General features: G+C 42.0%; 1 protein-coding gene across 1 annotated transcript; it reads right to left on the minus strand.

The window, feature by feature from the left end:
* Nucleotides 1-19,975: 19,975 nt before the first annotated feature.
* stk16 (serine/threonine kinase 16) lies at nt 19,976-25,313 on the minus strand. The gene is made up of 8 exons (XM_084541489.1): nt 25,217-25,313; nt 24,724-24,850; nt 24,356-24,575; nt 24,133-24,266; nt 23,256-23,343; nt 22,308-22,436; nt 22,053-22,174; nt 19,976-21,715 (listed from the first exon to the last, which is right to left on the minus strand). Exons 2-8 carry the CDS (start codon nt 24,807-24,809, stop codon nt 21,577-21,579), a joined length of 918 nt encoding a protein of 305 aa, XP_084397615.1. The 5' UTR covers nt 24,810-24,850; nt 25,217-25,313; the 3' UTR covers nt 19,976-21,576.
* Between the last annotated feature and the right edge of the window lie 2 nt (nt 25,314-25,315).

Consider the following 25,315-nt stretch of genomic DNA (forward strand, 5'->3'; position numbering starts at 1 on the left):
GACGACTTCGCTCAGAAGTGAGACTGCAAAGTCTCGAAGAAAAAAAAAGCTTCGTGGACGCGCACCTGTTCCGTGCGTCAGCGCGCAGACAGCGGAACCTCTTCAGTCACAATCTCATATGTTCTCCTTATCTTTTTGTAGAAATCAGCCTGCTTAAGCTGCTCTTCTTAAACATGCATCAATGCATTATAAACTTGTTAATAGCCCTACTTTGTGTCGGTTTCTAAATGACTGACTTTCGCATGTGCATCCCTCCATCCGTTTCCTTACCTACGCGCGTGACTCCACGAATACGTCCTTCACACACTACAGAGGTGTTGTGTGTCTCTCTCCATCAGCAGGCCCCTGTGAGCTGGGATTGGCTGGAGGCTGAGCTGCTCTGACGGGCCTCTAATCAGCTAATTACTCGCTCGTTTCTCCCCCCAGAAAGCATTCAGAGTGAGGTAATGTCCAACCCCTGTCCCGCCCGCAAACACCTTCAACTGCATCAAAGCGCGGAGGTACATTAGAAGATTGGCCAATTGTATTTTCAGTATCTATCTTACTGCCAGCTCATGGCCACCTCAGACTGCGGCTACCTGTCATACACATAAGAATTATTCACTGCTTTGAATTCTACAAACTAATTATTAGCGCTGCAAACTTCCTCCAATCCTTAGCAACAGATACTGGCTGTTTTCCCCACTAATGTCATTGGGAACTTCTGATTTGGTGACGTTAACAAAAACAACAAAAAACGTTGCGCCCAGTATTTAAATCATTAATACTAATGGATCGCTTCATTCCCACACTAAGGCCATACCAATGCCATTAAAGTTTACGATCAAGAATTGCACACAAATCGTATAAAACCGTAATGACCGGGCAGACGAGGCTATAAGTTAATTGGCCTTCTGCTTAATGTGAACTAATGCCATTTTAAGGCCCGGAACAGCAGCAGAGGTGCATCCGCCTCTCGTTTCAGCGCGACAAAGACGAAGCAAAAGGACACAAGTTTAATTGCGCAGGATCAATTTGTTAAGGAGAGCGTCTCTCATCAGAGACTTTTAATCGAACAAATTCGCAAGTCGATGCAACGCAAACAACTGCATGTTTACGACGAAACTGCAAAGAAGACAATGACGGTCACTGGCACTATTTTTGCAGTCCTGAACGAAATGTTGGCTTTTAAATGTTTTAACTCCTCTAAAACCATCTAAGTAAAGGCTTAAAGTAGCCTAATTTAAATCGTGCTTATTTTGCTACAACACAATGTTTTAATAGCTGATGGGAAATAAGACTCTTTTATTAATTATCAACTACTAGCCAGTTAATAAATCGACATTTTTAGCATAAATAAAATGAATAAATAACGACGCCCGTGAGCTCTACCATTCACGCGCAACAACTTGGATCACTCATTTGAGGCCTTTTTGCGCCAACATGGCAGCTGCGTAACGGAATGTTTGACATCTTCACCCGTTTTTAAGTTCCTCCTTCAATAACAAGCAACCTTGTCTTGGCTGTAGATATCACAATGTTACTGCAGCCTCCGCCCCCAAAACATCTATATTATCTCAGGAAATTGAAATCCATTCTGCTGATATGAATAAACACCACATCTTTTGAAGACACCCCCACACGTGATTTGTAATTGGCCTGTGCATGTGCGGAGTGCGCCTTAGTTGACCTCCAGGAAATTGGAGCGGCCTTGGAGGTCCTCCCACCTCCCTCTCTCTCTCTCTCTCTCTCTCTCTCTCTCTTTCTCTCTTTCTCCTTCACCGTGTACAGCTCGGTGTCTCTCAGCCTCTATCAGGCAGATTACCGCCTGTCTCCGCTGCTGATATAGAGGTAATTTGCTCCGGGGAAATCAGTGTTGTTTTCTGACTGTTTTTCTCCACCCCGTTCCCCCCTCTCCATACCCCTCGTTTCTTTGCTTTTATTATTTGAAGGTAATTTAAATAGCCAGGCCACAGGTAAATCTGTCACCGGGGCCTTTTTCACAGGGGCTCACAAATTAAATTGAATCTGTGCCTGAACCTTTCTTCTGTCTTTCTCCTTGAAAGGATCAAATGTTTCCGTTCAGGCCACATACTACATAAATATGCGGTCATTTCTATAATTAAAACACAAAAAATGCTTCAAAAGCTATAAATTCACAAGGGATGCAGGATAAAGGCGATAGGTCCAGATGAGACAACCAACCAAACTAAATAAAACTGATAAACAAACACAAATAACAGCTGATGTTCAGACATTATTCTAGTTATTTAAGGAACCTGGGCAAACATTTATTGTAAGGATGATGAAACCATGTATAAAACAGAAGCGCAAAGCAAACTAAATGAAAAACTAATCCATTTGTATATCCGCACGACACAGCCTATAAACTATTGCAAAAGCTGTCTAAGTGTTGCACATTGCTAAACACATTATCAGTCCATCTAATGAACATTGTATATTTAATGCACATGCAGGTGACACAGGGCCCATTTAAAGGGGAATTACCGTTTTTTACAGCCTGGACCTTATTTCTGGCATAAAATACGATCGTTTACTCACCCATATAACTTTTGTGTAATTTGGAGTCGTTCGGACGATATTTAGATCCAGCGGAGCGCCGCGTATATCCATATAGTGGAAGTGACTGGGGCACTGAAACGCAGCCTCTAAATAACGCATTATCTCGTTCATTTCACCAATATTTTGTTATGATGAGTTACCTGTTATCTATTCACGGACGTGCAGCAGTTTGTTGTTCTTTGGCCAGCTGTTCCTCTCTCTGCCTCTCAACAAGCTCCTCATCCGTATACTCTGGCTCAAAACGGTAAGGACGTCCATCATAAACAAAGTCGTCGTCCACAACCTCAGAATCAGAAAAATATTCAGCCATGTTGCAAAAAACTAGCAGTAGCAAATTACAGGTAAACAAGCCGACCGTCGCAGGTGCACGCGGCGCTCAGAGATGACATCATCCAGAAGTAAGTAGGTCAATCTACAGACCCTGGATGATGATAACAAGTAACTCCGGGCTCAACGGGGAATAGCACTAGCGTATCATAACAAAATATTGGTGAAATGAACGAGTTTCGCGGCAGATAATGCGTTATTTAGAGGCTGCGTTTCGGTGCCCCAGTCACTCTCACTATATGGATATACACGGCACTCCACTGGATCTAAATATCTTCCGAACAACTCCAAATGAAACCACAGTTACATGGGTGAGTAAACGATCGTATTTTATGCCAGAAATATGGTCCAGGTTGTAAAAAAACGGTAATTCCCCTTTAAGGTCGAGAGATTGGCTGGAGTTTCTGGACAGTTCACCTAACTGGTTATCTCACACTGAAGAGACCCGCAACTGGCTGCAAATTAAAAAATCTCAAGCTAATGACAAAAAAAGTCTTCACAACAAATATGAAACCAAGTGGAGCGGTTTTCTGGGGGAAGTTTTCCACCAAATGCTGCCTATGCGTGCAGCTTTGCCACTGTGTGTGGTAAAAGGAGGCCTTTCTGTTGCTTCCTTTAAACTGCCACCCATGGACAACATTTGAAAAGTTGCTGCAACTTGCCCTTGCCTACCTGTGTTAATACCTTACAGCTTAAGGTATTAACACATTGTGGTGCTGATGACCATATTGGTTTAAGGCTTAAACCAATGTGGTCATCAGCACCACAATGTGGTCTATGATGGCATGCAGAGCTTCGCAGAGAGTCTAGCAAGGCTGTGACTGTCTTGTTTTCTTTTGCTTCACAACTAGCAGACATAGTAATGTGATCTTACAGTATATTGATCAATTAGGGAAGAACCCTCTATAGAGCTCAGTGCCAGGAACAGTGCAGCACGGTGGTGCTATCTTGATTTACTGTGCAGAGCCAGAAACAGCAACTGCAATGTCTGGTTGTTGCACGTCCGATGAATTATCTGACTGCAGATGGAAATGTCTTTCAGCACCGAGTCTGCTCTTCTCTCACTGCCTCTCCTCTTTACCTCCGTCGCACATGTCCTCACATGCACGTGCCCTCTTGAACCTTTCGCAGAGCTCTCACAAAGCGGCGCGCACACCCTCTGCGCCACGAGAGGACAATTGGTTCAAAGAGGCCGCCAGCCCTTGACTACAAAGCCAGGGTTTATCGACGAGTTATGCGTCAGTAAACCTAGCGGCAAACAGGAGTTTACTGAAACATTAAAGAGCTTATCAGCAATTACAGGCATATTTTTCAATCATTACCACAGCTCTGAGACAGCTCGACCTGTCCTTAAACTAATCCAGGTGTGCTCTTTTGTGCCTTGTGTGCTGACCCAGTCAGTACATTAGAAGCTCCCACTAGGTCACTGATTCTTACAGGTCTTACAAGTTACCTATTGATAAAATCTCTCCATGTCCAGGAGCTGAGATGATGCAAGATTGTCCGTCTGACTACACAGAAAATATGGCAACAGACCACGATACAGATTCCTTAATTTACTTGATGAACTAAGATGATTCGTGTTAATTCCACTTGTCTGAGTGTGTGTGTTTTTGCACCGCACATTCCTCTGCTCTTCTTTTAGGCATAATGTGTCACACAAAGAGTTCAGGGGATGGCGTCGTTCAGGACCGCCTTTCCCACCAGGCCTGGGGTGCAACGTCCGAGTCGCAGCTTTGATAAATGATTCGGGTGCACAATGGGCTTTCTGTGAAGTGAAAATCAGCTCTCCATACCCCTGGTAATTACACTAATTCCCACAGCGTTAAAGGCAGATGATGAATCGGCTTGTTTTCTGCCAGACCTTGAGACCAAAATTAATGCTGTCTCATTAAGGAGATAAAGGTAATTTATTAGAGTTTTAGCTCTCGCCTCAGTCTCCGTACCCTGTCCCAGCCATTTATTAACTAATATTGAGCTTCGCCATATGACATCTAGCCCTCTGGATGTGAATCTCCTTTTTTCTGTCTTTGCCACTTTGGCCCCTTCCGGCTACTCTCTCTCTTAAATCAGCACTTTCATGAGCTCGGCAAACGATAATGTAGTCGTTTGCTTAGCTCGGGAGTACGCTTTACTTTTTTGTTACCCTGGAAGAGCTACAAGGAAGCAATAAGTTGTGTTTATCATAACAGTTTGTGTCCATGACAAAATGCCTCAATAAAATCTGGTCGCCTCTTGGCTGAGTATTAGTTCTGTTCTCTGTTGGGAGCATGGCTGCAAAGGCACCGTCACTGGAGCTGCATCCAAATATAATTCATTATCTGCATAAATGAAATTCATTTATGGTGATTTAGCTGCAGCACATTTGAATGCTCAAGTGTTAAAAGTGAAGCCATTGCAGAAGTGCCTAAAACTTCATTATTTTGACCTTTAGGAGCAACATTACGGGTTGCAAACAGATGGTTTAGAAGTCTAAGAGAATATAGTTTGACCTCTAATTTCATTTGTTTATTTAGTGAATAATTTATGAGTTTATGGTCTCAATTGCTGGTTCCCAGATGTCTGCATTGAAATGTGGTAATTTCTGGCTCCAAAAGTCAAAAATGGCAACAACCAAAATGCCCGATTTGTTGGTTCACAATGGTACTCCTTGATGTTTATGGCATAGTTGCTGTGTTTACTCGTACTTTATAGGGCTGTGAGAATAACGGCACGTTTTCTGTAAAGTTGCATAAGCGCAGCATTATGCTCGACTTGCAGCTCGCCCGGCGGCATCAAAGAGGTGCACCGAAAGTATAGAAAACTGAGAAGTTGACAGGAACCCAAGAGGTTGCATGAAATGACCACCAAAGCATGCATAGGCGGGAGGCTGGATGGGTGGATGGATGGGTCAGTAAATGTTGGACTTTGACACAGAAGGCTGCTTTTAGCTTCCTGTTTCCATCTGACAGTAAATGCCATCACCACGACTCCCTACCATTAACAAATCAACTCAGTATTTCCTTTAACCCAAATTCTTGATTTCGAGCCAGGTTCAGAATCGGAATCAAAATGCTTTTATTGTAATTGCATGTCGACATACAACGGAGTTGCGAAAGCTCTCCTTAGTAGACACAACAAACAGTAACAGTAACAATAACACAATTTACACCCCACCCACCTTCCTAGAGCCCATATATAGCTTCCGCATCCATAAACCCTTACACTCCCTGCCTCAGCCGTGCACACACCCACTCTCACATTGCAAGGTTATACTCATGATACACCATTGTCCGATGCACAAAAACAAAAGTTTTTCCAAATGGCGAAGGTTTGGAGAAAAGAGTGCCATCGTAGAGAAAGTGGAGACTTGATGTCATATGCATGTTTTCAGGTAGTTAAAGAAGAGCAATGCCTGGCTCCAGACTGGAGCCAGGCATTGCTCTTCTTTAACGACAGCGTGGAGCGGACCTGAACGTTAGATTGTTGGTTTCAGACCGTTACAGCTGGATTATACAACGATCACTTCAACATTTTAAATAGATTTTGAAACATGAGTTGTGTGGAAAAATATATATTTTACAAGCTCTACGTATAGGAGTGATCAACCACAGCATAGTTATTAAGAATAATATGAATATTATATATCCTACCTGACCTTTAATCGAATCATACATACCATACTTGTGCACGTGAAAAAATATCAAGTTGGAATTAAATGTTTTTGTGCTTTTGTGGTGTATTTGTGACAGATTATCAAACGGTCGAATCCTGAGTTTGATCTTGACAAATTAATAGCACCTTTATAAAGTGGACACATCTGATAAGCCACAAAAGGGTCCGCTTGAAGTCTAAATTTGGGGGAATTCCAACCTTGCGACTCTCCGGTTGGTTTCCTGGCTCACCTGTTTGTTTGTTTTTCTGCATAGAAACAAGAGTCCCCTTTCAACATCAACCAGTGCAGTGTGGTGTGACTTATGACCATTTAATGGATCCTTCTATCTAACGGTGCCGTGTTTTACTGTCACCAATACAAGGGCCCCGTTGTGCTTTGATATGGGAGATAGGAGATAAATACACCTTATCAGCCACAACAAGACATCATTACTTTCACCCGACTATCTCCCTGTCCTGCTGCGCCGTGCATTATCTGGCCACTTATGAGCATATCCAGAGTCATCAAGTGCTTTGAAGATCTCCGCCAGTCGGCTGTTTACTCTCGGGTTGACACATCTACACGGCCGCTCAGTTTCGACTGTGTGACACGTTATAAATTCCATTCCAATTCCCATCACTGTGAGCCATATTTGCCTTATAAAATGACAGTTAAAGTTGCTAATTGCTCCTTTGGGAGTGCGCCTGATTGCCCGTGGCTGCAAGATTGCTGCCGTGCATTCCGCCGTGAGGAAACTGTCTGCTGCTATTAGCACTCAAGTAATATCTTCCTGTTGCTCAATTACCTGTTAACACTAAGCAAAGGTTACTGGGGGGGAAGGACAGACAAGCCGTGAATGACAGTGAGAGCAATTTAGATAAAAAATGAAATCCCCCATTTGCACATTTGCAGAAAATACCAAGAATCTGAAGCTGCTTTAAAGATAAACTCAGTGTGCAGCAAGTTCAGTCTCCAGCGTAGATTATGTGAAGTGACCTGAAACTCCACTGCTTCTTTGGATGCCGCGGCAGCAGGTGGACTCTAGTGACCTGCAGTCAGTCCAGACTGTCGTACCATTTCATAACTTTTCCCCACAGCACTGCTTTGTAGATAACATACGCTGATCAGCCACAACATTAAAACCACTGATAGGAGAAGTAAACTTTGAGTTTCTGGGGCTACACTGATACGCTAGAATTAAAGCTGAAGCGTGTTTTTTGCATTGAGTATCCATAACTGTTGGGAAACTTTTGGACCTGGCATTCATTCGTGTGGATGTTACTTAGACATGTAGCACCCACCTAGACCAGACCAGGCACAACCACCCCATAGCAATGACACTCCTTGATGGCAGCAGCCATCCCCAGCAGGATGCAGCCTGACACAGGCACACACACAAAAACTGTTTAGGAACAACTAAAAAAAAACATGAAGAACAGCACAAGGTGTTGACCTGGCCTCCAAATTCACTAGATCCCAAAATGATCCCCTCAACCCATATGACCCAAAGGCCCCCACTAATAACTTTCTGTTGCCAGACACCACAGGACACCCTCAGAAGGCCCATGTCCATTCTCTGATAAGTCCCAAATGTTTTGGAGGCACAAGGGAGACCTACATAATATTAGGAAGGTGGTCATAATGTTATGCCTGATTGGTGTAGTGTAGCACATGCTTGAAAAACAAAAATATCCAAAAGTGTCCAAATACTTATGGGCTGGACAGATTTTGTTCGCGAAGATAAATTAAGAGGCGAGGAGATAAAATAAGATGTCACAATATTAGCTCTGTTGTGAATTGTGAATGATGGGCTGCACAACGTGGAACACTAATTCAATCTCACATGGAGCTAATCTCTTAAGCAAATGAATCGCTCTCTAGTAATGCTAATAGTTCCACCTACCATCGGGTAATTCCTGCTAGGAGGCAGTACTACATTATTCCAAAAACTGAAATGAATTGATCAGTCGCCGGCGTTGTCAATAGACTAATGCAGCGCTGTTACGATTCGTCAATCCATGAAACTGTGGCAGATGTAAATCACGGCGTTGCGGTGCATTTTAATGGCTCCGAATTGATCAAAACGTCGTCAGAGCTGTGACAAAGTGTGGTCGGACCAGCTCCTTTGGCAACAGGGCTCTGATGAAGTGACAAAAAAAACCCTTCAGACAATAGATGGATCTTTATGTTTATTTAGGCAGGTGACAAAATAACAAGAAATACTATTGAAATTGAAATTGATGTTCAGTAACTTTCTGCATGTTAAAGAGTAACCCTTATGTGGTTGATTTTATCTTTCAGTCTTAGTTCAGAGCCCAACATACACTGTACACTCATTGTTTCTTCACTCTTTGCACATTATATTTGTTGTATTTACAGCCACGAGGGAGCAGAGGTCAAGGAGCTCATTCCTCTCTGTCAGTGCACTAATTGGTTTGAATAGGTGGCCCCTCCTCCCAATAAACTTACACATGCTCAATCTTTGAGGTAGCCTAAATCATTTTCGGTCGGTCGCCCTGTCACAGACACGAGGGCAAATTCCCCACCTTGCCGAAACAGTAGTCCAATTCGAACCTGTGCTTATTATGTATTAGGAGGAGGAAACAAAGATTCTACACATTGCACTTTTTAGATATTACAGCAGTATGCCTAATTTTTGAGACATTTATCTTGATAAAATATTTGAAAATAAAACAATTCAGCAGGAGCACAGTTTACTCGGAGTTACATTTGAGGTAACGGTAAAATTACAGGCCAAACTCTTTTAATCCATGTCCTTTTTTTCATGAGCTAACATCAGAGGTCAGGAGTATTTTTCCTGTGGTAGACTGAGGAGTTTACTCAACTGTGACGTCCTCTAAGAGTCATCCTACTGTAACGCCTACATTTTTATGTTTCTCAAGTGACAGACAGAGGTTCTACTTGTCTGGATGTGCTTTGTGTATTTGTGATATTTAAAACTTACGGTTGATAGATATTTTTATCCCGACGAGAAGGAGCGAGTTCCAACTGTTATTTTTTCCCACAGATCATTTGAAATTAGGATTTGTCTGCTGGTGTTTCTTCGACACACCATTGTTCCACAGTGCTACATGAATTAGTTTGATTCTAAATGAGGACATTCTTCATCTGAAAAAGACTCCAGGCAACTAAATTCTTCACCTACCATATTTACACAGCTATACTTCATGTTTATTGACATTTGGCTTTGTCCAAAGATCCTTACGAGATTAGCACTGTTTGTGATATTCTGTATGCTCTTGGTCCTCTGACGTGTTTTGAGTTTCGGGAAATGTGTCAGACGTTCCCACATGACACTCGGCGTCAACTACCTGAGGAATTAGCTATTCCATAATCGGCCGTTCTGCCGGGAGGTCTGACAGTCTGAGATGATGAAGCGGGTCACTAAGTGATTTGTCTCCTGCTTTGTCGCGCACAGCGTCCGAAACAAAACTTAAGCATCTAAATAGAAGATTGTCTGTTCTGGTCTTGCTCTGCGGCTCACGCCATGCACTTCCTGCACTCTTGTTTACATAAAACCTTCGTAGTCCTCAAAGAAACCAAGTGTAACTGAAGCTTAAAACAAATCTATGGGTCAACATGCACAGCAAACGCAAACTGAAGCAACTGAACAGAATTCAGCTATCATCCCTTTTATTTACTGTGACATTAACAGTCTTCTTCTATGAAAATAACTTTTAGTGCAGACAGCTGCCAGCACAAAGCACACGTCATTGTGCAACACGTTCATTAAAAAATAGCTCAGAAAGAAAGCAATGTTGTTTTAAAGGAAGGGCATATCTTCAGTGGTGAACGTGACAGTTAACAGGTGTTTGGACCATTTAATATGCACAGTATAAACCCTTCCTCCATTAAAGTATAACCAGTCCTCAGTTATGTTCACTGATCAGCCATAACATTATGACTACCTTCCTAATATTGTGTAGGTCTTCCTTTGTGCCTCCAAAACAGTTGTGACTCATCAGAGAATGGACATGGGCCTTCTGAGGGTGTCCTGTGGTGTCTGGCAACAGAATGTTGTTAGTGGGGGGCCTTTGGGTCCTATGGGTTGAGGGGAGGGGCCTCCGTGGATCATCCCTCAGATACTTGATCATTTTGGGATCTAGTGAATTTGGAGGCCAGGTCAACACCTTGTGCTGTTCTTCATGTTTTTTTGAGTTGTTCCTAAACTGTTTTTGTGTGTGTGCCTGTGTCAGGCTGCTGGGGAGAGTGTCATTGCTATGGGGTGGGTTTGCCTGGTCTGGTCTAGGTGGGTGCTACACGTCTGAGTAACATCCACATGAATGCCAGGTCCAAAAGTTTCCCAGCAGAACACTGAACTCTCACAATCTCACATGCAGACCTACAGCCAACTTAGACTCACCAGATTGTTGGAGGAAGCAGAAGCAGCCAAAGAAAGCCTGTGCATGCAACACAGGGAGAACATGCAAACTCCACACACAAAGGCCAGAGCAGGTGGACAGGTTTGAACCCAGAACCTTCTTGTTATGAGCTGTCAGTGCTAACTGCTGTCCCATCATATTAGGGTGAAATGCGATATGGATACACCCGCTAATGTTCTCAAAACTCTCCAATGTCCTTCATCATCGTCCTCTCCTGTTCCCCCTCCCCAAGGCTGTGCGCTTGCCCTGACAATGCGGGATTACGGAAATAAATTGTTCCATCAGGCGCATTGTGTTCTGCCATCAGGGCACCGACACTGAGTTATTAACGGACACGGCCTACGCTTTATGATTCACCAATCAAATGAGATAATATAGTAAAAAATGTCAACTTTGTTTTGGAACGAGTGGAAAAGTGACAGAGAGCGCCCCAACCAACGCTGACATCTCTGCAGCATGGATTAAAACTGGATAGATGAACAGAATCCAGAAAGGTTATGTCTACCTGGAGAAGAGTTTTAAATGATATTCTGGTTTTCTAAACAATGCTGATTAATCTAACTATAAATTCTGTGACCTCAATTTGTGCTAATACATGAGATGCAACAATATAGAGTTTAGATGACGAGGTGAGATTTAAATTTATAAGTCACTTCAATGCCTGACCACACACTAAGACAAAATGTTTGGCTGCAGTATGTTTGGCTGCAGAATGTTTGGCTGCAGTGTATCAGAACACCGTGTAGGCTACACGCTATTTCAATATCTGTGTCTTCGTTTTATTAGTATCATACGTGCCTTAGTCATTCCCTCTCTACTGCTCAGGTGTGTGTGTGTTGTGTGCATGTACAAGTGTGACTGATCCCATTTATCAGGCCAGTTAACCCTTGGCAGCAAGTAGTAATTCGGAGCAGGACACCAGAGGGGGATGCAGGCACTCGCTCTAATTAAATACCACCCCCCCACCCCACCCCTCGCCAAACCCCACACACCCACCCACACACCTACACAGACTGCCTCCCCTCCTCCGGCAGGAGAGACACTGACCTTCCAACCCTTCCTACCCCCTCCGCTGCCGCTCCCAACCCACCTCAGCTCCGCAAACCGCAGCTCTGCATGGATATTGTTTTCTGCGCTCATCAGTTTACACCTCAATCTCAACAGTGTCAGGGAATCACTGCTGAGATTGTAAATTACACATTTAAATTAAATTACTAATTTGCACACTACGCTTAATGAAAGACAGGTCTTGTCGGCCTTTGCTCTGAACAGAAAATTTGTCACCAGGCCTCATATAAACACGGAGGAGCAAGAAGAATCATTACGGGTTAGAAATAATCACGATTCAATAATCTATCTTGATGGTAACTATGATAGAAGACAAAATGGCGTGAGATTGGATGTGTGTTGGTGTTACTGGTTGCACAGCTCCAGTCCGTCCTTCAACATGAAATGCCTCCACAGATATTAGATTAACTGCTATAAATTCATGGTCCCCAGAAGACAAACCCTCTATCTGTACATACCAAGCTCTGTAAGACTACACGTTGACTGCAGCCTTCTCTCTCTCACTCTGACAAATGGACCTGCTAGAAACTAAGTGACATTCGTTACAAGTTCTCTAAAAAACTAAAAATGATCTCAAATAACCGTACAATACTCTTCTGACGTTGATCTATCGTCGACTGAGGTTTTTTTTGTTATTATAATATCACTATATTTGCTTTCCCAGGACTGTTTCGCTAATCGACATATGATGATGGTGTTTTCCTCCTTTCAACTGTGTGTGCCTTCCCTGAGCTGTTGGCCTTTTTTCAAATCCTGCCCGGTCTCAGCGTGACATAGGATCTTAATGCTGACTCAAAATAAATGTGTCCGTCCTCCACTTGTGAGGTAACAACAGCGAATAAAGTGGCATTAATGTGAATAAGTGTTTGCACTGCTAGGAAAGTGTACAGCTGGCTTTTGTGTGGCACACTGGGTTCAAAAGAGGGCTAAGAGCCGGGTAATCTGTCTGACTGACAGCATCAAAGCGGCTTGCATCACTTATGGTGACAGTCCCGGGCTGAGGCGTAGCCACACCGGCTCCATCCACTGTTTGTGAAGGTTACACATGAACTTGCATGTCCGCATGTGGGTCTGAGTAACTGTATTTGCGTGCACACAGAATATTCCACAAATTAGAGAAATATAGTTTAGTTTAACTGCCTCAGCTTTAGTAGAGATGTTCAACAGCAGGAGGAGTGCATCGTGAAGAGTGGTCAGTGTTTTAAAGGTTAGCAGGTTCTAAGGGCAGACATCTCTGCAGAGGACTGAGAACAGGAAGGTCCCCTGGCCCAAATTTACATTGCTAATAACAATGAAAACTAATGAATTATAGTCTGATCAATACTTTACATGTGTTAAATTAAACTCTTTCATGATTATAATTATTGTGGGAGGCTGAAAGTGAAAGTGCTGTATTTTGATGTGTGAAAAGCTCCAGATGTTTAAATGAAAAAATGGCTTCTTTGACGGTTTTCCAGATTAACTTAAAATGTTCACCATTATGTTTATTACACATTAAATGCAAAGATTTAATGTAGGAAAATGTATAGTGAACAATTCTATTCTCAGATTGTATGAGACAAATTTACAGTATCTATGGTTCCAACGTGTAATTTATAATACATTTTTATTTTTCTACCTCCTATAACTTCAATGACTCCAGTGTTATTTGTCCTTTTAATAAAAACTGCAGCCACTGCTCAGCCTAGAAACTCTCTTGTCGTTCTATCCTGTTCCCTGTATGGGACATCTTATCAAAAAACTGAACAGGAACAAAGCTGTCAGAGTGCCAGTGGGAGGTATTACCTTGTGACTGAATAAGCTGAGGATCAAGCAGCATGGAGAGAGGCAGACTGGGCAGCACGTGTACTAAAAAAATACTTTGGTCCTATCCTATGCATTCATTCATTGTCTGTAACTGCTTGTCCTGTGAAGGATCAAGCTGCTGTCACTGGGCAGGTCACCAGTCTATCACAGGGCTAACACAGAGAGACAGACAACCATTCACACTCACATGCACACCTACGGCCAATTTAGAATCACCAATTAGCCTAACAAGCATGTCTTTGGATGGTGGGAGGAAGCTGGAGTACCTGGAGAGAACCCATGGGTGAACATGTAATCAGAAAAGCCCAAGTCAGCCTGGATTTGAACCCGGAACCTTCTTGCTGTGTGGCATCAGTGCTAGCCACCACGCCACCATGCCGCCCCCTATGCATTCATTCAGGTCCATATTTGATGTCTGGAATAACTGGTTTCTGTGGCCACGTGGTGGCAGCGCAAACAAAAACATCGAGCATGTCTGATTTAGAAGGACCCAACTGCAGATCTTGAATTATTAAGTAATCACAAGTATTTTCCTTTACGTATTACAGCCCGTAACTATATTGTGTTTTTATTAGCTTGGACTGAGCCCGTCATATTTATTATATAAAGCAGGTATTGAGGTTCCTATAGTAGCAAAGGAGAGACAAACCAAACCCTAGAAAAGGTGTTCATTCATTCATCTTCTGTAACCGCTTGGGAGCCTATCCCAGCTGTCATTGGGCGAGAAGCGGAGTAAACCCTGGACAGGTCTCCAGTCTATCACAGGGCTAACACAGAGAGACAGACAACCATTCATACTCGCATGCACACCTACGGCCAATTTAGAATCACCAATTAACCTAACGAGCATGTCTTTGGATGGTGGGAGGAAGCTGGAGTACCCGGAGAGAACCCACGCAGACACACCACGCCACTGTGCCGCCCTAGAAAAGGTGTTTCTTCTTTAAATGAAGTAGTACATGCCTGGAGAGATATGCATGAGGAAGGGGTAGGTTGGTTGGAATCTGTAACCTCACCACTAAATACTACTAAAAGGACCTTTAGACTCATGCGGCGTCCCCGTTTTTGTCACCCTGATTAATTAAAATGTGATATGAACTCTCCTCTCTATGCTTTTGGTCAAGCTTTGGATTTGCTCCCGAGACATTTCTGGTTCTTTAAAGCTAGTTTCTAAAGGTTTAGCACAACCGAGGTGAAAGGAGAAAGCAATCCCCGCCATCACTGGACAAATTCAGAATAGATGCCGCGCTTACGAGAGTCTTTCCTGACGTTCCTGGGTTCTCAGCTGATGAGTTCCTTGTAACTGCTGACAGGAGGGGGTCAGGTTATTTGCTAGATTTGTGTTGTATTTACATAAAACTAAAGAGACACCGCTGTGTGTGTGTGTTTGCATGCATGCATGCATACAGAGGGTCACGTCAACATCTCATTTATGTAATGGCTCCACATTTATCGCACCCTGACATGACTGACGGGTGGAAATGACATCACTAACATTTAAATTGTTGTCCTTCCCTGTGCAAAGTAATACATGCTAAGTGATGCATATTCGCCCAACATGCTATTTTCCACGCTCATCTACTCGGTCTTTACTCCACCTTTCTCAAACACACCCACACATACTGCAATCCCCCTCTCACTTTCCGTCTTTCATCTTCCCGTCCCTGCAACCTCATAGTGTCACTGGTATCCAATTGGCATAATTGAGCCGGGTCAAATCATAAAAGAGACCTATAACAATCAATGCAGGTGAAATAAAAAACAGCTCCCTGTTATTACTTTTGTCCTCTTCCCGCGTCAATCACTGCCCCTCCCTTACAACATGGCGCTTTAACAGCTGCTGTGGGTTTTTGGAATTGGAAAAAGTTTGACATCTGAGAAGAAGGAGTGAGGAGACATGAGGAGGTGAGGGGACCAGAAGAAGAAGAGGGGGAGGTGGAGGAGGTGGAGGTGGTGGAGGTTGAGCAGTATCGGAGCTGAGATAGATGAGATGTGACAGGCTGCCACTCTCCTCTGCACCTTCTCATCAGCATGACACAGCTGTCACAGCCCTATTTCAGGAAAATTAAACGGCCTTACGGTAAACTGGCCTGCCCGGGAGGAGGGGCAGGAGGGGCAGGAGGAGCGACGAGTGTTCGTAAATGAATGAGCTTGTAGTATGCAGATGGACTTCTCTCCTCCCCCAGCCTGTTCCCACTCCTCCGAGCGCCGTCGTCTCCTTTTGACATGATAATGGCTCCAAATTGATGAAGACACTTCACTCATTCAGTGACAACTCCACCGGCAAGCGACATAAACGCTTCCTCCACGCCTCCTCATCCATCACCCGCCAGGGCCCTCCCTCCCGGCTGGGCGGGAAGTTGTTTAATCAGCTAATTTGCTCTTCTTTGGCCACCGTTAATGACTGCGCCACCTCTGGATTATCTTGTCATCCCGTCCTCTTAATCAGCGCTGATGAACTGCTCATCAAACTATTAGCCCCTTTTTACCTTTGCCACAGTTAGCAAAGGTCATAGGCCTGTAATTAAAACTAATCTGTGAGGCCACATTTCTCTCTCTAATGGCCATTTGAGAAGATTTTTTATAAAGACCAAGAGACTTTTAAGAGACTGCAAATTCAAAAATCTGAAGCTAATGAGAATTAACTCTGAAACAAATATGAAAGCGAGCGGAGAAGTTTTCTGGGGGACTGTGCCCCCAAATGTCGCCTATGTGTTGTTAAAGTGATGATGATGTTTTCAACTAATCATACGTCAATGTGCATCTTCCTGGAAACAGAGAAAAAAACAGTATCTTCATAAATGCACTTGAGTGCATATACATACTTAAACCTGATTAATTTACTTGTGTTTTCCTAAACAGCAGTCACAGAGCTCTATTAACAGTTTTTTTATTCGGTCAGGAGGGATGTGAATAAACCAAGAGAATAGACAGAAATAGCTATTCTGTTTACTACTTTGAATTCTAATTTAAAGGGATAAACACAATCTAAAAGTAGTAGGCTTGAAACAAACAGTATGCCACTACTTATTAAAAATGATCCAAACTGAGGCGCACACAGCCAGGAATAATAAACACAATCAAGGGGTAAGTGTGTGCAAAAGTTAAGGTAAATTCTCTTAGTAGGGACCCACCATACAGATACACTGGACTGACAACCCTGTCGTTATCATGCAGATCAGAACAGTTACTTGTCAGGATGTAAAACTACAAATACTTGCCGATGTCATTATTAAATTCAGTTTTTCCACGACTAGTTACTTACAGGTTGATTTCTGGTTCTTAACTTACATATAAGTTGATGCACTAGATGTCATGTATTCACCATCTTCCTAAGCTAATCAAGTCTGCATTACGGCCGTGTGCAATTTATCCAGTGTAGTATCATTTTACATACCACAAAAACTAAAAATTGCAACCTCGAGGATCGGCTTTGCTGCCACACCACAGCTAATTTCACTACAGTGGGTTCTGGCTGAGGTTACGGACACACAGACATATTGTCCTATTGCATAGGGATCATCATAATATAGCTTCATATTGTCTTGAAGACGCTGCCCCACTCAACCAAATAGCTTCTTCAGTTCTAAATGATTTGTGGGGAGTTTAGGCTTTTATTATAATGACACCCCATGTATGTAGATATGCTGAATAATCAAGAATTTTGTCTGTTCTTTCTGCATCGGTGCTGTTAATGAGTGCAAGAAGTTTCCAGCACGGGGGAATTCAGTAAAGGGGTAAAAGCTCAAGTGAAGGAATCTATCTCTATGTGCTGATTTGTGTTTCTCAGGTGCAGCAGACCCATATAATCCGTCCTCACTGCTGCCGTTTAAGTCACTTTCTTGCCATTTCAGCACGACAATGCAGCTGCTGTTGCAGGTGAAACCGAGCCGTGATGCCTTTAAAAGAATTCATAACGTCCAACCTGTGCTGACCTTATACGGCAAATAAAAACTATCGATCCTCCTCGCCCAACTCCCACTTTAAAAGACTTATTGTGGAGCTCCATTTCATCTAATCACTTGGCAAAAGAGTCCAGCGTCTAAATAAAGAAAGAATAAATAAAAAAGTCCCTCGGCCAACGTGTTGCTCTCACCTTTGCAGATGAAATTACCCGAAAAGCTGTTACAAATCAATATAATCAATGCAATCAGCTAACTGACACAGGCAATCTCCTGCCAGTAAGTAAAATACCCCCGGCGGAGATCTTTCAATCTCTCGTGCCATAATTGCCCCCAAGGGCGACGTTAGGGTGTAGCATTTTGTACACTTAATTAAATTAGTGAGCTATGCGGACAGGGTGGGTTGCAGATCTCAGAGAGAACGGACAGGTCTGGCCTTATGCCAGTAATTAAGGCAATACCTTTCTTGATTACGCCAATCCCCCTTAATGAACTCATTATGCATTTTAACCCAAACACTCCCATGAATTAATGAGCACACAGAAAGCTCCTGGATGGAAAGAACGTCCTGATCACAAGCATAAGTCATAACTCACCCACTCAACGGGACAGACGTAACGTCCATATTTCTCCCTCTTTCAGCGGCAGCCAAGGCCAATTTGGCCTTGAGTGACAGCAAAAGTTCTGAGTCTGGACACATAAAGCTTCAAAGAAATAGGATTCCTCGTTTGGCAAGTTACAACCAAAACTTCAACTTTTACAAGGTCTCTCTGGGATCACATCTGAATTCACTGCACTTAGAAAACTTTCGTACGGTCATTTTGCACTGATGGTGAGGTTCCTAACATATGCACAAAATGATTTAAAGGGACCCAGGATCACTGCACCGCGGGAGCAGCTCGGCACTGACCCATAATGCTTTGCTAATTAAATAATTCACTAATTGATTCATCGCCAAATCAATAAAGCCTGCAGATGGTTTATGATGTGAGAGCTAAAGTGTGTTTGTGTTTGAAGACTGGGGAGGGGGGGTTGCTTACAAATGAAACACACACACAGACTCGCATAAGATTCCAAACCACCGGTGCATCCTCTGAACGTCAGGAAAGCAGAGGAAATTGGTGCTAAAATGAGGCCGAACGCTGAGCTGACCTTGCTCCGGTGTTGTATGACATCACTCAGCCCCTCGCAGGAAGACGACGGGGAGCATAAAAAGGCGGGGGCAAAGTGTGGCTGTGCGTTTATATGCGAGTCCCTGCTGAACCCATAAACACAGCTCCGATCTGAACCCAACCCCAGGGGAGTCTGGGCCCTGACGGTGGGCTTGAAGAAGAAATCAGATGATTAATTCAAGCGTGATGACTCCTTAGGGTGTTTAAAAGGGCGTATGCAGTGTACACGTTTTTGTTTTTGTTTTTTTACAGCTGGTCATATTTGTGCCTGGTAAGGTAGGAATTATCTTTGAAAGTGCTCAGGGTGGCAGTGAAGTGTGATATCTCACTGATCTGAATGGATGTGAGGGTGGTAAATCCAAAAACATGAGCAGTTTGATATTTGTTTCAAAGCATGCGTCCACAAATACACAGAAAGAGAGAACCACCAATGGCTCTAAATGAACAGTCACACTGAGGGATCACTAATTTTTTATATAGCTTAGCCCATTACTTGATTCCAAACCACCTACTAATTTAATTAATTAAAACTTACCATACATTTTAGAAACTGACTAGATCCCAGGTGATTTTTTTTACACCAAATTTATGAAACCATTTCTTTATGAAGTTTGCTTTATGCTGCCACAAAGCTGGATAGTGTCTAGTGTCTAAAATAAGGTCATACAATGTAGAAATAAGATTTGCAATATTAATCGAAACTTTTAATAATTCGAAATGAGAAAAAGACAAACATAAAAAGACCAGGCCAGCTAGAACCAACATTAGCGTTGAAGGCTAACATTAGCCTCAAAGGCGAAAATGCTTAACGCTGCTTGTTTCTCTCAGTACTGAAGTAATCACCCAGATTGTAAGTCTATTAAACAAAGCCCCAATGAGTCTGCAAGACGTTTTGATGGACCAGTCTGTAAACTCCTCACATTACGAGTTCGCGCTCTCTGCATCGCCACAAGGTCCTGACAGGAGAAATCCCGGACCTTGCGGCGATGCAGAGCGCGCGAACTGGGATTGGTCGAAAATGCATTTCCTCGTTTCTTTAGCGCTATACAAATACAATTTAACTGAATTTCACAATTGTATTCAAAACGGTATACAACGTGCTAGATATTTAGTTTTTATTTATTCTTTACTGTGTAGTGAATAAGAAATCAAACAGAATTTGCTTTAAACAAAAAACACACTCTCATTAATATCGGCGAGCCAGTTAAAAATGTTTACCAGCAGCCTCCAACCAGTATTACTTTCCTACCAACGACTACAGTCATTTAATATATCAAAACCTTGCTTTAAAAGATAAGATAATTAAACAGGGTCTCAGTTACCGTTCCAATACATTCCAACAATAAACCGTACGAGTTCGAGCACAATTTAAATATGATCCTGTATCACTGCAAAGCATTACAGTCATAAAAGCATTAAACTTAACTTAAATGCCCAAAATATTACTTTGACTAATAATAGTTTCGATGGTACCATTCGGGTCTGCTAAAACAAAAGAATAAAAGACCACCAGACCCTTTGAGATAAGGTTTCACCCTGAGAAAACCAAAGTGTGAGATGACATTTACACAACAAGAAATCCAGGATTAAACCAAAGCATAGTTTAAATGGAAAATGTTTAACTGTTTAAAAACACAATACAGTGAAAAGTGAAGGAAAGGGGTTATGGTTCGAAGTCATAACATGATAACGACTTTGACTTACAGTTAATATAAGCGAGTCCTTAAACTGATTAAAAATTAACGCGTTTAGGTCTGTAACAATAACACCTGACCCCATCTCTATGAAGATGGCGTTTTCTTTTCGTGCAAACACATACTTAATTCTGTGTTTAACAAAAAGTAAATTCATTTACACATATGGTGTAATACCACGTGACTATGTGGAGAAAGGGACTGTGACTGTGGAGCACCTTTGTGTGTTCAGATGAAGTATTGCAAGTGAGAAACGCTCTACCTCTTTTCTCCAGTTCAGGCAAAAAGTTTGTGAACAAAGGTGTGGAGAGAAGCTGAAGGTCTACACTGATGATTACAGCACATGTGTTACAGACACACTGAGGAATCAAGATTTAAAAAATAAACACATGGAATGAGATCATATTCCTTCTGGATGGGGAATGTCATCTGATATGTTTTGAACTCAGGTAGATTTTATCCACTGGACAGTTTGGCAAAGCTTTTAGTTTATCCCTTTTCTCATTAAAAAAAAAATTCCACTACAACTTAAACACCAAAAACTGTTTCTTTTCTTTAAAGCATACACTAAAAAATACACTTATTTGTTTACGCTACAGCCACTACCTGAAAGGCAGGGGGCAGACAGCACATCTAAAGCTGTGGTTGTAGGGCAGAGCCATAAGTAAAATTTTAAAAAATCTAGAACTACCCCCCGTCAAGATTACAAGTAAAAGCCACTTCATTACATCAACATTTGAGCCTTCCCAAAACGATCACACCTCAGGATCAAATTACACTTAAGGCATTGCACATTCTTCAGATCCATTCACTAAGACTATGAGGACAACTATCCAACCTAAAAGCTAATACTGTTGCCAAGCTCCCCAATATGAGTGAAAATCTGTACCTCGCCTTCCCACAAACGTCAATAAATAAAGAAATAATTTCAAGCGGGAAATAATAAGAGTCATTCACGTAAGTGTGCAAAAGGTTTCCGTGATCCCACGTCTAGTGCAGCGTGCAAGATCAGACCATGTTGGTTTGGGTGTTTGGGCTGCGACTCTGCAGGTCCTGTACCTGGTCGAGGACCCAGCTGATGTTTGGTCTCTCCTGGGGATTCGACACCATTATGGAGCTGAGCAGCGTCTGCAGGCCTTCTGAGTAACTGACCACAAGACAAAACAGACACCGAATTAGAACTGAAGTCGTACACTGATCTGGATTGAGCCATCTGTGCTGATGCCATCCTTAATAAGTGAGTCTCCTAATGGAAATTATGTTATTAATGTGACTCCTGCTTATTTTGCACAAAATACAAACAGGAAACAAAGTCAGACGAGCTGCTCACTACCATTGGAAAGTAAATGGACATTCTAAAAATGCTTTGCTCCTAAAATTTGTCACTGGTGGTGACTTATGAACTGTAATATGTTTTCCTTTTTCCACCACCATCCAGGGCAGTGATGGAAACTGATGCTATGATGTGTAACCTGAAGACTGACCTGCAAGACGGTGGGATGGACACTGGATTCTGGACAGCCAAGGCAACACTGTCTCCCTTCTGAAACACCATATCGTACGGTCCTTCCAACATCATCATGCAGTAAAGCACGCAACCAAGGGACTGGAGGAGTATGAAAAGACCACACACACCAGAGAAGGAAGTAGTCAGTGAATGATGCACAGTGAATTATCTCCCGAGGTTTCATGGGAACAACATACACAAGCCAAAAGAGTGGAACATTACAAGGCTTTACCCAGATATCAGTGCGCTCATCTATAATGCAGTGGCTCTCAACATTGAAGAGTTCAGGAGCCCTGTAGGAAATAGTGCACCGCTGCGCTGCCCAGTCCTGAATGGTCATGGCTTCTCTGGATCCTCGAACCTGTCAGTTTTATTTAAATCATTACCAGGTTAAAGATCATTTAGAGGCCCTATTGTTTAGGAAATACACCTTTAGCACACAGTCAAATACTACACACCTTCTGGATACACTAATAAAATATGTTCATATGCATACTGAAAGGCCATGTCAAATTTTCACAAGCTGCAGTCACCAAAAAATGTAATCAATGAGAAACTTTCAGGCAACAAAAAAGAAAATCTAATTTGATATTTAAGATACATGTGAAACTTGTGCTTTAACATTAATCCATTGTAACACCGCTTGTGCAATTGCCTGTTATGTGTTCTATTGCATGTTTACATTTGTCGATAAAGTGAAAAGTTATATTCATAAAAATTAAAGATAATATCCACTTTGAGGACGTATAGCATGAGCCTTTGAATAGGAGGTTTGATGCCATTAAAGATGTTACTCTGCCATCTAGAGGTGGAAATCTAAACTTTCTTAGTGACAATGTCAAGAATAATATTTACCCTCAACAGTATCCACTCAAGCAAACAAATGTTATGTTGTAGTATCTGGTGGTTAGTCTCAATGGAAAGCTGCCCATTTCCACACACAAAGAAAGCCACTCAGCAACATTTGAATAAAAGGTTCAAAATTACTTTGCATGAGAGAAGATGGCACTCTCAAAACGCCTTATTCTGATGCTGCGTAAAGAATAGACTGTGCAGATGCGACTGAACTTTGGGTTCATTTAAACTAATTGGAGGTTTGAAGAGTTTGAGAGATTTTCCTCATCACTTTCTAAGCATTTATATCATTGGTCAAACAACTGGTCATGCCCTGCACACTTACCTCAATCCTTGCACGGTTCATTGAGCCCAGGTCCATCAGAACTGGCCTGTCATCCTCATCCAGAAGCACATTTGTCGGCTTCAGGTCTCTGTTTATTTTTTTTTTAATATTTTTAAAGAACAACACAAGTTACTATTTGGAAAAATGGGCAATTTATATAATTATGATAAATATCAGCATTTAACATTTTGATTGGGCTAACAATACAACACCTACATATCTCTAATTTTGCTACCAAATTCAGTGTTAAAAAAATGAAAAAAAAAATGAAATTTACACTTTGGAATTGATAATTTTATACAGAATGCCTTGCAATAAATAGTATTGATCCTGTGCAGGTGTACATAAAATACTGGAGATTCACACACATTCACATTACTTTTTACACCAACATTAAGGTAATTGTACACTGAAGATAATGTTATTATAAGAAATCTTCATTTGGCCACACTACAATATAACAAAACGATGTAGGACTTGTATGTGTAAAGTTTTAGACAATGTTCATGTGTGTCAGATTAACTGTCATTTGCCTCATGTGGAAGAAATTAGGCTTAGAACCAGAAAGCCCTAGTTTGACTTCCACTATGAGCACTAACAGATAATAATATCTCGTTGTGTTTTGTAAAATATATAGTTTATGGTGATGGCTTGGTTTTCCTTGCGCCTGGAAAACAGCACTTCGGTCTCTTTTCAAGAATACACAAAGTCTGAGAGTACACAGAGCTGTTCAGTGATAATTTTGCTTATTTTAACATTTACAGTCTGATTCAGTTGTTTAAGTGGTTGATGAATGAGACAGATCCTGATGTGGCACTCCAAGCAAGCACTGAAGTCTTCAGTTATTGTTGTATGTGTGCATCGAGAGAGGGATTACCTGTGTGCGTAGCCTTTTTCATGAATAGCCTTTAGTCCAGAGCAGATTCCACGGAAGATTTGCAAAATCTGTTTTTCTGGCATCGAGCTCCCTTTGTCTCTTAGCTTCTCCAGTACAGACCACAGACTTCCTTTCTGTGCAACACAAACATGCACAAAAAAAACAGAATGAGACAATTTCCTGCTAGATTTTTCCGATCATGAAAACTGCTGCGAAAACTCACTCGAATATAAGGCAGAAGTAGCCAGGCTTCACTCTTGCCTCCATGATCAACAAAGGTGTATGCAACCAGGCTCAATATGTTGGGGTGATTAAACAACTGATGCATTTCCACCTCCGTTTGAGCCTCCTGGCGGCCCTCACGATCATGGCAGAGGATCCTCTTTAAGGCATAGAAGTGCCCATCCTTTACCCCCTCTACCAGATCAACATAGCTGAAACCCCTGAAGAGAAGTCATGGAGAAATTAGAATCTGGAGGCAGCATATGAATACTAAAACAGGGGATGTATCCCATATTATTATTGTAAACAAATCTTAAAAAAAGAATGACTAGACTTCTATGAAGTTAAAAGCATATAATGTTATCTTACCCTTCGTCTAATTTCTGGACAAAGTAATATTTTTTGTTGTCAATGGTGAGTGAGCCACGGGAGCATATGCACAGTGCCTGCCCCATCTTGACTTGTACATTGTTTAACACCAAGCTTTTTAAAGGGCCTGGGAGAAAGAAAGAAAAAAAAAGTTATTAGAGAGAGACAGAAATTAAGTGGTGGAATTGTACTTATAAAAAAGTAATTAGTGGAAACAAACTGTGAGATATAATCCCAGTGTAGGAATACATCAAAAACAAACAAGAAAGTGTCAACATACGTGTACTGTTAAGCTAGCTAGCCCTACACATCTGTATCTAACGTAGCTAAACATAGCAATTTCAATGCTACAACAGACAAAGTATGACACTAACGTCGACTTTTAACGCAAGCAAAAAAACGTTTCGTAATTTTAACAGACTCTCTAATGTAATGTGTAGCTTTACACATCGTACATACGCTAAAATTTGTGGCGTCAAGTCTGTATTCTTACCAGCTCTCTGCTAGCTTGCTAACATTTTTGCTCTTCTTCTTCTTCTTCTTCTTCTTCTTCGGTTGTTGGCAGTTTATTGCTGCGCTGCTCCTTCTTCTT

The sequence above is a fragment of the Chelon labrosus genome (assembly GCF_963514085.1).
Source record: "Chelon labrosus genome assembly, chromosome: 3".
Taxonomy (NCBI): Eukaryota; Metazoa; Chordata; class Actinopteri; order Mugiliformes; family Mugilidae; genus Chelon; species Chelon labrosus.